General features: G+C 38.6%; 1 protein-coding gene across 1 annotated transcript; it reads left to right on the top strand.

Annotated features, from left to right (window-relative positions):
- The first annotated feature begins 327 nt into the window (after positions 1-327).
- pa2g4a (proliferation-associated 2G4, a) lies at positions 328-7,689 on the top strand. The gene is made up of 13 exons (XM_044348737.1): positions 328-536; positions 1,780-1,908; positions 2,151-2,256; positions 3,145-3,214; positions 3,332-3,424; positions 4,198-4,261; positions 4,496-4,574; positions 4,960-5,038; positions 5,159-5,292; positions 5,402-5,496; positions 5,598-5,725; positions 5,837-5,890; positions 6,036-7,689. The coding sequence occupies exons 1-13, from the start codon at positions 455-457 to the stop codon at positions 6,096-6,098; spliced, it is 1,176 nt and encodes a 391-aa protein (XP_044204672.1). The 5' UTR covers positions 328-454; the 3' UTR covers positions 6,099-7,689.
- The last annotated feature ends 5,980 nt before the right edge of the window (positions 7,690-13,669 follow it).

Below are 13,669 nucleotides of genomic sequence, written 5' to 3'. Positions count from 1 at the left end.
ACCCTAACCCTAACCAATCACACTCCTCATGCCTAAACCTAACCAACCCAACCAACGAAGGCAACGAGTAACTAGCCAATCAGAGGCAATTTAGGGCGGGTCAAGACTTCGCCATCCTAGGAAAATAAATTGGCTCCGCGGTTGGGGTTAGGTTTGGGTTACGGTTATGGTTCGGCGAGGCAGAGATAACTGGTTTGGGTTAAGGTAAACTTGGGGTCAGGCCGGGTACAGTTCAAGGTGAGGGGAGACACATATCGACCGGGAAACAGACTTCGACATAACAACTGGCACTTTGGCGGGTTGGGGTCGCTGTGACGTATTTCGTGTCACGGTGGAGTGGGAGGGGCTTGATTGGTAGCGGGAGGCTGGTGTGAAGACAGCGGTCGAGCCGAGCCGAGCTGCGGGAACTGCGGCTGCCTTTAGGACCAACTAGCGACTGAAACTCACTGCCAAGATGTCCGACGACGAGCAAGAGCAGACCATCGCCGAGGATCTGGTAGTCACCAAGTACAAGATGGGGGGTGACATCGCCAACCGTAAGTTGATATCAACGTGTAGCTGTTAGTACCTAACGGTCGATCAGCTCTGCTCGGCCTGTCGTGCAGCGAGCTAACGTTAGTTCCTCCACAGCAGCAGCAGCAGCAGCCATGTGGTTTACATGCGAGGCACACAAATGCTACATTAACCGGCTGGATAGATAACTAGCAGGTGCGTTTGGGTCAGCTAATGTTTGGTCTGCCGCTCAACGTTGACGTTAAGCTTTCCTGGAGGCAGCTGTTTGTCTGTTAAACTAACGTGGGATGCTAACAAGCTAGCTCAGCCTGTTGCCCAGTGCAGGCAGTTAAAAATGTCAAGCAAACGTTAACGAGCTGAAAGATAAGTCAGCTAACTACAGATATGAAGCCACTTTTACGTTAGTTAGCTACATGTTTCTCTTATTTGTATCACCAAAATGAATTCTTTGTGTTAGCTTCTCCACAACTTTTCATGGTAAAGTTATCTCCTTTATTTACAGAACTAACATGCTGATATATCTGCTAAGTTATAGCAGAGGCATAATTTAAGGTCTTCAGCTTGCATGTAACCCAAACTTTATTGCATATACAGACCAAGTACTTTGAAAATTCTGCCTGTTTTTAATCAAAAATACAGCATGATGAAAATACTTAATCAGTGGAAAGAAAGGATGGCTGCATTATATGAAATTACAAGTGGGAGATGTGGATAAGATCCTCTGTCAGAAAAAGTGCAAAAAGTGTTCCTAATATTTTGTCCACCCTATTAACATACATGAGGGGGCAAAATATTAGGAACACTTATCAATATAATGCACTCCATCACAACACCACCCTTTCTGATAATGTCAACAAAAACTGAAAATGTATAAGCTTCATTAAAGTAGAATTTATGACAGAGCTGTTGTATTGTATCAGATTTCAACAGTGTGCCTATTAAAGTGCTTGGTGAGTATAATTTTAGACACAAATGTTCACAATATTTTTGAGTCAGTACCCAGACACAGGGTGGAGCTATAGTGGAGGTGGGTGATATGGTGTCTTTAGAAAATATCATTAGTCACTGTATGTGGATGGTAGGGCATTCAAATAACGTTATGCATTGTTTTAAGAGAGAATCTTAGATCATATTTGGTCTCACATCACAGTATCAGTTGTATATTATGTCAATATAATACTTCATCTACCTGCTCTACTTGCTTCCTGGTCCTTTCCTCCTGCCCTCCTCTTAATCCTTTACTGTTCGTTTTGCTCTGTCATCCAGAGGCTCTTCGTCTGGTTGTGGAAGCAGCCAAGCCAGGTGTGTCTGTGCTCAGCCTCTGTGAGAAAGGGGATGCCTACATCATGGCAGAAACCGGAAAGGTCTTCAAGAAGGAGAAGGAAATGAAGAAAGGTGAGGCCAGCATGGTTACAAGTACATCTGTTGTGTATTTGAGGTTGATTTTTGTGTGTGAATCCACAGGGGTTTTTAAATGTTCTAATATGGTGGCAGAGGATGACAGTGTGTTTTTATTGTGTGATCCAAGTGTCACTCCCTCCATCCTTGTTTAGTTTTTTTTTTTTTTTTTTTTTTTTTGCTTAAGTTGTGGATGATTTCCAAATGAAGACTTGGTGGTTCTCTTCTCCCTCTTCTAGGCATTGCCTTTCCCACCAGCGTCTCAGTCAATAACTGTGTTTGCCACTTCTCTCCCCTGAAGAGTGACCCCGACTACACACTTAAAGATGGGGATCTGGTCAAAATGTAGGCACCACGCTCTGCAACAATGTCACCCCCTCCTTCCCCTGTGTGTCTTGAGTCTCCCAGTGTCTTGTCCTCCCTTCTTTCTTTGTTATATCTCGGCTTGTGTGTGAGGGTTTTCTCTTTGCTGTTGACTGTCTGCTTCATCATTAAGGTCTTGTCTTCCTGTCTGTCCTGTGTGGCAAACCACAAGTAAGATTGGACGTTTTTAGAGTAGGGGGTGTCTGTTTTTTTTAAAAGTGATAAAATGGACTTTAGCCTTGATGCTAAATCCCATTTATCATACTTTTCTAATGCAACGGTGTGCTTTGAAAAAGGAAGAAAACTCATCTTAGTTGTTGTATTGCCACTTCTGTCTTTGTCCTCTGTGATGTCTTTTGTGCTCCGTGTACATTTTCAGTGTTTTAAAGATGTTTGTTATAGCTCATGGTGATGTGGTTATACACACTAGGTTTGTATGTTTCTCAATTCACACACATACACACATTTGCAGCCTAACCTTCTGGCTGGGCACGTCTGTCTAATTAAATACCATCTGTAGCGCCACTCCTTTGAATTCACAATAAGTCCTTCATGGCAGTCCAGCTGATGTACAGCCAAAAAGAAATTCACCTTGGAACATATCTTTTGTTTAATGGCCATAACGGATTAAGTTGTTTTATTTTTGTCTGACCTTATTGTTTAGTCTTTTATGAGTCTCATTTCCCAAAGTGCAACATAGTTGACATTCTGTCCTTCCGAGTAGATTTGATTGATTGATTCCTGCATCAACATTAGTAATCTTGACAGCTGAGTGGCAGTTAAACTTGAAATGAATTTGATACATCATTGATTTTATTTCATTTATTGTTATTAAAACTTTCCTTCCTCCTTTTCTTTTTTCTTCTGTAGAGATCTAGGGGTTCATGTTGATGGCTTCATTGCAAATGTCGCTCACAGCTTTGTGGTGGGGGCCTCTAAGGTAAGAACCTTTTTTTTTTTTTTTTTTTTTTTGGTAATTTTGTGCATCTGCCACAGTTTTGTATCGTCTTTAGAACATACCTTGAAGTCCTCTTCTCACTGCGTCTTATTTCTGTAGGAGAATCCCATCACAGGCCGGAAAGCTGATGTAGTCAAAGCCGCCCATCTGTGTGCAGAAGCAGCGCTTCGCCTTGTTAAACCTGGTAACCAGGTACACTTAACCTCCTCCTCACAGTCTTTCCTGTTGTTATAAGTTACTTTCTCTACAGTGGCTGACTCTCATCATGGAAAGGTTTAGATGGGTCTTCAAATTATTCTGAAGAATTTTAAAGTCTGGCTGTATGTGTCACTGTGTGAAATTCCTCTTTTTGAGCTGTATTTTCTCTTAGACAGTTCATTGAAAATCCTCTAATAGACTTACATTTTTTTGCGAGACTTTTTTTTCCACCTCTTCCCTCTTCTTTGCACCCATCAGATTAAAAAAAAAAGAGATGACATTATCGCAGTGGTTTGAAATACAACCTAAAATGAAAGCTTTCTTCAGACTGCATTTCAGCTGCAAAATTTGCAAAAATATTTTGCATGTGAGAATAATATTGCCTGACCAATACAGGATTTTTGAGAGTCATGTTGATATTTGAGACATTAAAAATCTGAATGATATATTGGCTGATATATATTTTTTTTTACATGCCCCATAACATAAATAAAAGATTTTGATAAGGTTCCTATAAATTTTTTTTTTTTTTTTTAGTAATTGTGGCCTGGAAATCTACTGGGCAGGACATTTTACAGTTGAAAAATAAACTTGTCACTACTTTCTGGTACCATAGAAGAACTATTGAATTAAAATTATAGAATGGTGACAATGTTTCAAAATATATTTTTGACATTTCTGTGCTTAAATTTCTTGTCTTGTATCAGCCTGCCCGATTCATCAGTTGGGCTCTAGAAAGTAATTTCCTTTTTCTCTCTGTCTCTCAGAACACTCAGGTGACGGAGGCCTGGAACAAGATCGCCCAGTCGTTCAAATGCACACCTATTGAGGGTGAGTGTCTATTGAAAGTTTGTTCTCTTAGTGCGCTGTGTCATGAAAGGACATTGAGGTCAACCACAAGTGTGCACATTGTGAGATACAAGTGAGATACCTTTCGTCCTTAAATTTCCTCTTTACATCTCTTCGGTATATGATAATGACTGTAATGGGTTTACAAAATGCAGCTGGATGCATTTTTTCCTGTATAATATAATGAGTTCTCGTGTCCGCTTCTGTGGTTTGAAGGTATGCTGTCTCATCAGCTAAAGCAACATATCATCGATGGAGAGAAGACCATCATACAGAACCCGACAGACCAGCAAAGGTACATGTTTGTCATTTTTACTCAAAGAAGGAAAATACAAAAAACATGTTTTCACAGATATATTTAATGGCGTCTGTCACTACTGTAAGTTTCAGTTTGATTTGATGAGCTTTAGAAATTCTGCCACTACCCCGATACAATGGAGATGAATGAAAATTGGTTTGTGATGTTGAAAGTAACTAAATATAACATTTGAAAAACTCACCAAAACCAGGAATGATGTTCAGGCAACTTGGGAGAATCGACCAACATCACTATGAACAGTTGTAACTGAAACTATTTACAGTGACATATTTTGAGTAACTGTATGTTCTCTGAGAATGAACAGAGCGTGGAAGATGTTGCTCATCTGTTTTGACCGGTTACTGTTGACACTCTTTTCCAGGAAGGACCACGAGAAGGCCGAGTTTGAGGTACATGAAGTTTATGCTGTGGATGTCTTGATTAGCACCGGAGAAGGAAAGGTCAGTGCCCTCTCATCTTTGTTTATTCATCACCCGAAGCTGTCCAAATAGTATGATTCTGCTGTAGCCAATCAGCACTGAAGAGTAAAGGAGAATTGATCCTCTCTGATCTACTTTCAGGCCAGAGATGGAGGTCTGAGGACCACCATTTATAAGAGGGACCCCAGTAAACAGTATGGCTTGAAGATGAAGACTTCTCGTACTTTCTTCAGCGAGGTTGAGCGACGCTTTGATGCCATGCCCTTCACTCTTAGGTAATATAGACCACCAGCTGTAGAAATTGTATAAACTTTGACCACAGATTGAATAGTGATGCATTTTGGCTTCTACATTTACTTAATACCACCATCCATTTTTGATCAGGGCGTTTGAGGATGAAGCCAAAGCCCGTCTGGGTGTGGTGGAGTGTGCCAAACATGAATTGCTACAGCCCTTCAGTGTGCTACAGGAGAAAGAGGGTGAGCGTTTACCTCTTCCCTTAAACATGTATGTTATTTTTAACAATTGCTTTCACTTTTTATTTATTTATCACTCCCCTTCTGGGTCTCTTTGTTCTCAGGAGAGTGTGTAGCTCAGTTTAAGTTCACAGTGCTGCTGATGGCCAACGGGCCTCACAGAATCACCAACGGACCCTTCGATCCAGATCTCTACAAGTCAGAGCATGAAGTCCAGGACCCAGAGCTAAGGGTAAGATTGTGAAATCACTGGACGTACATTGAGCACCTTAGTCACAAGCTACAACTACCTGCATGAAGCACTTTTTAAATTTTATACTAAAACATCTCCTTTCTTCTACAGACTTTACTACAGAGCTCTGCAAGCCGTAAAACACAGAAGAAAAAGAAAAAGAAGGTAACTTTTGAGTTGAAGTTTGACCCCTCACACTGTCCTACAATTAACCCTGTTTTTCATTTCACCTTTGTGTAGTGTTAAATAAAAATAATGTTCAATGTAGCCATCGTTAACCGATCCGTACCTCCCTGTTCACATCCCACAGGCCTCAAAGACGGCAGAAAATGCAACTGGACAGCCAGCTGAAGAAACAGAAGCAGCCGAATAAACAACTGCCTTTCCACACACGCAAGACCCCAAAGAGAAGCAAGAGAAAACACGACAAGCCCCCCCCCCCCCCCACCCCCCAAACGCTCGGCCTGTCATACAACAGAGCTGATTTCACAAATTAAACTGGCAAATTCATAAAAACACTGGAATCAATTGAATATTTAAAGATATTTCACTAATTGTTGAAACTGACACAGATGCTTAACCCTTTACTGCATTAATTGGCAGCAACATGGATCAAATGTTGCTCTGTTTCTTCCTGAACTTGAGCAGGAAATAAAGAATAATTGCAAATAGTTTTACATTTTTGAAAAGATTTGTTGCCAAATGGTGAGTGTGTGACTTCTGTCTGAGGGGGGAAAAAAACCAAAACATTTTTCCACTCATGCTTGTATTATTTGCAGCTGAAAATGTCCTTTTTAAGAGAATCTGAAGTTCACTTTAGGCATTAATGGAAGTGAACCAGCTTGTATTGTTGACATCTAAATATCAGTAAAGGTTCATTGAATAGATGCTAACAGAAACTATGATCTCATTGGAAAGGCATCATTTCTGAGGCCGCTGTTTCTACTTAACTGTCACATGTTCCCTTTGGCAACAAAGTTATAACAAGTTATCTAAAACTGTTTATATGTGAACAAAGTTATGGTTAAAGGAATATCCAGATGTTTATTGTTCTAGGATCATTTGTGACTTCTCAAACGTGTGAATCTTTAGGAATGATGGTTTTAGTCGTCCATTATTAAACAACTGAGACCGTTTAAAACATTTCAACAGAAATATTTTCGTAACGTCATCATGCAGTAAAGGGTTAAATTTTTAATTTGTCATTCATGAAATAAGAGCTGGAAATTGTTACAGAAATTCCTCAAATGTAGAAAAAAAATTGACAGCAAATGAGTCATTTAGAGGTTTGTAATATAATAGATGGCTTTTGTTTCCAAGTTAAGCTAGTGAGGAAAGTGGAGGTTACTTTTCCATCCTGAACACTTTTTGACTGAAACTTCAACATTTTTTTTTAAGCCTTTCTTGGGTAGAGGATGGTGTAGTGACAGACAGGAAACAAGGAGAGGGAGAGATGGGTACGACATGCAACTAAGGTCGCTGGCTAGAATTGAACCAGGGACGTTGCGGTTATGTGTCATGCGCAGTAACCATTCGGCTACCAGGGCGCTCTGAAACTTCAACATTTTAACCACACTAGATTTTTTTAAAGCAATAACCTGAGCAGAAGATTGGAACATTTACAAGCAAAAACACAGTTGTAGTCCGCTTGACTTTAGGGAACAAACTGCTACATTTACTGCCATTCCCCTTGAATTTTATGAAAACATAGAGGTCTATACGTTCCAATTTTGAACAACTTTTTTGTATTAGTGACACCTGTTAACTTGCTTTACTGCATCATTAGTTTTGTGAAATGAAAACTGAAGCTGAGCAGGTTTTCTGGGTCTCTTCAGTGGAGTTGGACCAGTAAGAGATCATCTCAGGTCTGAGTTTCATTTAAATGAGAAAAGTAAAATCATGCTTTGTAGCTCAGTCGGTGGGCAAAGGATCTTTACATCTAATGAAATAAAAACATTTTTGTATGTCTATGTTTTCTTGAAAGGACCTTGTCAAAGTTGAGTATTTAAAACTGTCTGCACTGAAATATGAAAACTGCTTATTCATCTCCAAACTAATGTTGTAAGTTGAGAGTTGAGAGTGATGTTGTAAAGCAGCATCAGCAGTGCTGGTCAACATGAAACAGTAAATACCAGAGGATGATTATTTGTCAGCCATCAGAGATTTTGCTATACAGTTTAGCGATCCCTTTAATATCTCTGGGTGTATTAAACTATTGTGGGCTATGTTACAAATCAATGTGCAGAAATGTTTTATGGCAATATTAAATATTACTAACTTTTGAATCAATGTGATGAAGCAACTTTTATCAGGTGCATTGACACGAACAGACATTCATGTCTGTTTATTTGATCGATTTTCTTATACATTAAACATATGAAGATAAATATCAGTATCACTGCATTAAATTACATATATTTTGATTTTATCCATATCTCCCAGTCCTACGTTTACTGGTTTTGTGTGTAATACTAATGACCGTTTACAGACTGAAGAGCTTCTGCTAAACAAATATTCTACAATCAAGTAGAAGTAAAACAAAGATTTGATATTTGACAAAACTGTCTTGCCTTAATGTCCATTTAGTAACTTTTCCTGAGCTTTTAACCAAAACATGTGGTCTTTGAGCAGTTTAAGTTTGCCATGAAACTAGATCTTTCCATGATTCTGGGCACAAGCTGGCAGAGCTGCAATGATTAATCAATTAATTGATTAGTCGATTAGTTGATTGACAGAATTAATTGGCAGCTATTTTGAGAATTGAATAATCGTTTAAGTAATTTTTCAAGCAAAAATGTCAAACATTCGCTGGTTCAAGGCTCTCAGATTTGAGAATTTGTTGCTGTTCTTAGTCTTACATAACTGTAAATTTAATATTTTTAGTTTTTGGACTGTTGGTTGGACAAAATAAGACAGTTCAGGATGTCACCTTGGACTACAAGATGTGATGGCCGTTTTTCACTATTTTCTGATGTTTTATTGACCAAGTGATTAGTCGTGAAAATAATCAGCAGATTAATCGATAATAAAAATAATGGTTATTGCAGCCCTACTTGTATGACATCTCTTGAGGACCATGTGATGTGGTCAAACCAGCTACTAAATGGACTTTGACTTTAGGGAACAAACTGTCAAATTTACTGCCATTCCCCTTGAAGTTCATAAAAACATAGAAATCTGTACTTTCCAATTTTGAAAAACTTTTTTCAAGTAGTGACACCTGTTAACTTGCTTTACTGCATCATTAGTTTTGTGAAGTGAAAACTGAAGCTGAGCAGGTTTTATGGGTGTCCTCAGTGGTGTTGGACCAGTAAGAGATCATCTCAGGTCTGAGTTTCCCATTATAAATGAGAAAAGTAAAATGCCCAGAACAGGTACTAAATGGACCTTGAGGTATGATTGTTTTGTTTTGTTGTTGTTTACAAGATGAAGAATAAACTTTGAACCTCAACATTTTGATATATTTATCTGTTAAAACACTACAATTGATAATAATAAATGTTTCCCTAAACATGAGTGATGAGTATTGCTCTATATAGGCTATTTATTTTAATTTTTATATTATTTATATTTAATAACTTTAAAAAAAAGGTTTAAAAAGTTTGATTTTCTTAATAAAACATCAAACCTGTTCATATCGCCTTGGAAAAAGTTGAATATGATATTAAACTCATGTCATATCCAGTATAAAATCGCCTTTAAGCAGATGCAGTCTCTGTTATCTGGACTACATTTCCCAGTGTGCGAAGAGAACAGTTTGCGCTTGAGCGTGACGTCACTGCGTGTATAAATACCTCCCTCCTCCTTCGTCACATCCTCTTTCCGTTGATCTTCTCACTTTGAGGTAAGAAAGCTGCTTCGCTGCCAATAGAATCCAAACTAATCATTACTTTTTATTAATCATCCGCAGCAACTGACTTCTTTATTTGTTTCATTTCAACAGAAACTTCTCCACACGATGAGAGCCAAGGTAAGAAGTCATTATTTTACTGTTTTGTATCGTCTTCCTGTTCAGTTAGTGCTGCTAGCTAGCATCCGAACAGCACCTCCTGTCCTGTTTTACTCTGTCTGGTGGCTAATTAACATTTCTGTTATTTGTGTATTTATTTTCCCACTAATATTTTCCACTCAATGTCTATAACATTTGTACAGTAGGGCTCAATAACTGATACATATATGTGCAAAGTAGAGCTAATGCTAATATAGGGCCCGCTTTGATGCATGCTGTGATGTTAGCTGTGGGAAACCTCTGAACCTGTAGCTGTGTTTATGGGGAAAAAGGTTTGCTTAAAAAATGATACGCCTTACTAAAATGTCTACATCACATCAGTGAAGTCTGCAGTGGGGAGTCCCTGCAGTGTGTCCTGCATCCTAACAAGCAGTATGCTGTCACATGTCTAGTGGGAGTGCACACACAGCACATTCAAACTGCACCTGATGTACACTAATAAATATCCTTTTTGTCTTCCAGTGGAGGAAGAAGCGTATGCGCAGGTGAGCATTAATGATACTCTTTTCTAAAATTTTGGTTTGATATTGTCTGATTTCTATATAGACTATAAAACAGTGTTCATGTATAATAGGTAAAGAGGTGGTGGTTGACAAAACTACCTACTATTTATAACCTGCTTTATGTATGTAAAAAGGTGCACAAATACCTCCAATACAGCAGCATTTGATCAGTTGCAAATGACATGTGGAATTTGTCAAATTGGCAAGGACCATTCCCAATTGGATCATTGCTCTCATATTGATAGCCAATATTACTGTTGTGTGCATTTAAATATACTGTGTCTGCAGTCAAGTGATTATGACTTTAAACAAATGTTTTCCTTTAAACAAATATTGAACATTTGATTGGTAAATCAGAGTCAGTCTGACTACTGTTAAAGTGCAGCAATAGTTTACTGCTGAAGCCTTGTCAAGTACTAAAAGCAGCAACACACAGGATCCTGTTGAAGTGTGCACATGGTCTTGGTATTGTTAATGGTTCCTTGTTCTAAATATTCACAAGTGTCCAAAATAACATCACACTGGCAACATTGTAGGTGGAATAATCTAACACTACAGGATTTAAAATGTTTTGATTTGTAAATCTTCATTGTAGCCTCTTGTTTCCCTGACTTTGAAATACAACTATGCATCACTTTTGAGAGGCTCTAAAATGTTTCAGATTGCCTAGGAAACATACCAAAGAGTCTGACAGGCCAAATATTTCATTTGAAAGTAAAACATGAAGCTGTGAAATTGACTGTATAATCTAATGCATTTATTTAGTAGTACTTGATGTGGGTTGAGTGCTGTGGCCAGTTGAAGGCTTGAATGATGTCAACTAAAAGGCAAATTTAGGGCTCTTCAGATGGTACTGTACCAAAGACAAAGTTCAACATAGATTGTAGATATTAAAACATTATGCAACTTTTTTTTTTTTTTTTAAACTAACAGCTTCATTTTGATATACTAGACTTGTAATTGGGGGGAATGGCACCTCTTTCCTTCCCACTCCATGCACCAAACCCCTGTTCTTGCACTATGTAACTTGGGTTGAGCAGGTACAATCACCTGTGAGAAATAGTAGTTACTGGGCTATAACTCTACTCCTGAGGACATGCAGATGGGTTTAAAGCTAATGAGCCCTCCAATGAATTACAATCACTTATGTCGCTAATATGTAACTATCAACAGATCTAACATGCATACTAGCAGCCACTGGACTGTATTTTCCCTGTTTTGTAAAAATGTTGTGGATTATATCTTTGTCAGTGTAGCGCTAGTTAGCAACTACATTTTTAGCACCTGCTGTGGGTTCAGATGTTGGGATCACAGACTAACCAGAAGGGATATCAAAATAGTGTAAACTGTATAGACAGAGCACTCGCTGCTCTACTAAATCTTCTCCTCATGCTATGCTTGCAGTCTAGATGCAGTATAAGTGAAGTCTGTTCCCCTTCAGTGTTCCCTCATGTTCCAATAGTGTGGTACCATCACTGCTCAAATATCAACAGAATTAAATGCAGCAGCATCCTGTAATTACCACTTTTGGCAGCAGAGGCTGCTGTTGCTGCTGCTCAACAGAAGTTATACAGTCTCAATCTTTTCCCTTTTTTTTTTTTGATTTATCAATTAAATCCCCACATTGGCAAGTTCATAACTCGGATCAGTGTTGCCAGTGTGAAGTTATTTGAGTTAGATGACTTGTGGGTTTTGTCCGTCCAGATGGTGTGCACTATCAAATGGACACTGAGCAGCAAACCTCTGCATGTTTCCTGACAGCTGCTGTTTATTTTTAACAGGCTGAAGCGTAAAAGGAGAAAGATGAGGCAGAGGTCAAAGTAAGCCCTCATCCCTGCCAGCTGTGATCCTGTCAGAGCCTCTTCAGATGACTGACACGTGTAGCTGAAGTGGATCACGTAGAGCCTCCATCAGCAAAATGAAGACTACACCCTGACTTCAGATGACCACGCTTCTCACGGAGCCAGCTGTGACAGTCTGACGAAGGCGACAACGACGCTGGACAGATCTCTCAACATCAGAACTACAGCTGTTTAGTTCATGGACCATATATAACATCTTGTTGACCAACAACTGTCATGTGGTGTATTGAACAATAAATGTTCTTAAAAGTTTGCCACAAGTTTCAGCCTCTTGTCTAGTCTCCGTTATATAGGATTAAAAGTCTGTGGGTGCACTTTTATATTAGTTAGTTGCACTGCATAGAGGGAGTGAGTCATGTATAACTATAGCTCTGGTTTCCTGACTAGTGTAAACTGGGTTTCTATAATTTTTGGTGTAAGAAGCAAAGATGTGAGAACTCAAACTGGAGCAGTTCATACAGGGCATGTAAAATTGGCACATTGAAACCCTGCAGAGACCTGAGGATTAAATCTATGCATCAATGTTACTAGTATGCAAGAAAGAGATTAAGACTACGGGTTCAGGACTTAATGCCTGAGTCTCAATAACTCATAAGGGAGAATGGTCAATATTTATGCTTTTTATACTTGCAGACAATACCAGGTGTACAGATCACATAATTGTCCATGGCTTGAGTGCAAAGTTTTGCCACATCTTATTTTTAATATCTCATTGTAGATGCTGGCCATGTGATAAATTGTGCATTGACACATCAAGGATGTACTTTAAGTACAGAATATGAAATATAATGCACAAAGAATTTGGACTGACATTTGTGTTTGGCTCTGTACTCAGCATGTTGGACTTACAGTTCCACACTGAGGTTTAGGTGCAGACACCTACTTGTTAAAAGTGGCCTTTTAGTCATAGTCTTTTAATCTTCCAGTTTCAGTGCAGTGATTATAAATGCACAGAAAAAGTAAAAGACATCCAAAAGACTGAGGTCTGCTGACGACTTAAACAATTAATTGTTTCCAAAGGATTCACGAATATTAAGTATGACTTCACATTCACTTCTCCAGTGACTTTGGGTATCGTAAAATGTGTGAGACTATTTAAGAAAATATTCATTTGCCAGTCTGTAAATTTATAATTACAAATTAAATGTACTGGTGATCAGAACCAACACAACACTAACTTTCTATGTACTTCAACACTTATTATTAATAATTTAGAACATGAGTAAGAACATAAGTTTACAACTAGCAGATGTTATCACCACATCATAACCAGACAGCATCAGTAATCAGTACATCAACACTTTTGATTGCAGATATTGATGTCTAAGGCCATAAACACACCCAGTATAATGTCAACTACAGAAGGTAATTCTGGATACGCAACAATCTCAACCTCCCCTCATACTAAAATTGAGAACAGATTCACTTCATGCACAGGCACAAACATGGCATTTAAAGCCATTTCTCAGATAGAAACACAACTTCATTTGTCTATTTGTGCAGAAAATGTCAAGAGAGATAAGACTCACTCAGCGTCTGGCCACTAGAGATTCGCAATCTCTCAGAAATA

The sequence above is a fragment of the Thunnus albacares genome, chromosome 4 (genome assembly GCF_914725855.1).
Source record: "Thunnus albacares chromosome 4, fThuAlb1.1, whole genome shotgun sequence".
NCBI classification, from domain to species: domain Eukaryota; kingdom Metazoa; phylum Chordata; class Actinopteri; order Scombriformes; family Scombridae; genus Thunnus; species Thunnus albacares.
Note: the sequence above shows the minus strand (reverse complement) of the source record. Positions and strands in the feature narration are given on the sequence as shown.

Bases quoted from the DNA above. Each gene is read 5' to 3' on its own strand.
- pa2g4a (XM_044348737.1), top strand. From the start codon at position 455: ATGTCCGACGACGAGCAAGAGCAGACCATCGCCGAGGATCTGGTAGTC. The intron at 2,257-3,144 runs GTAGGCACCACG...TTTCTTCTGTAG, and splicing joins GATGGGGATCTGGTCAAAAT to AGATCTAGGGGTTCATGTTG. The intron at 5,891-6,035 runs GTAACTTTTGAG...CACATCCCACAG, and splicing joins AGAAGAAAAAGAAAAAGAAG to GCCTCAAAGACGGCAGAAAA.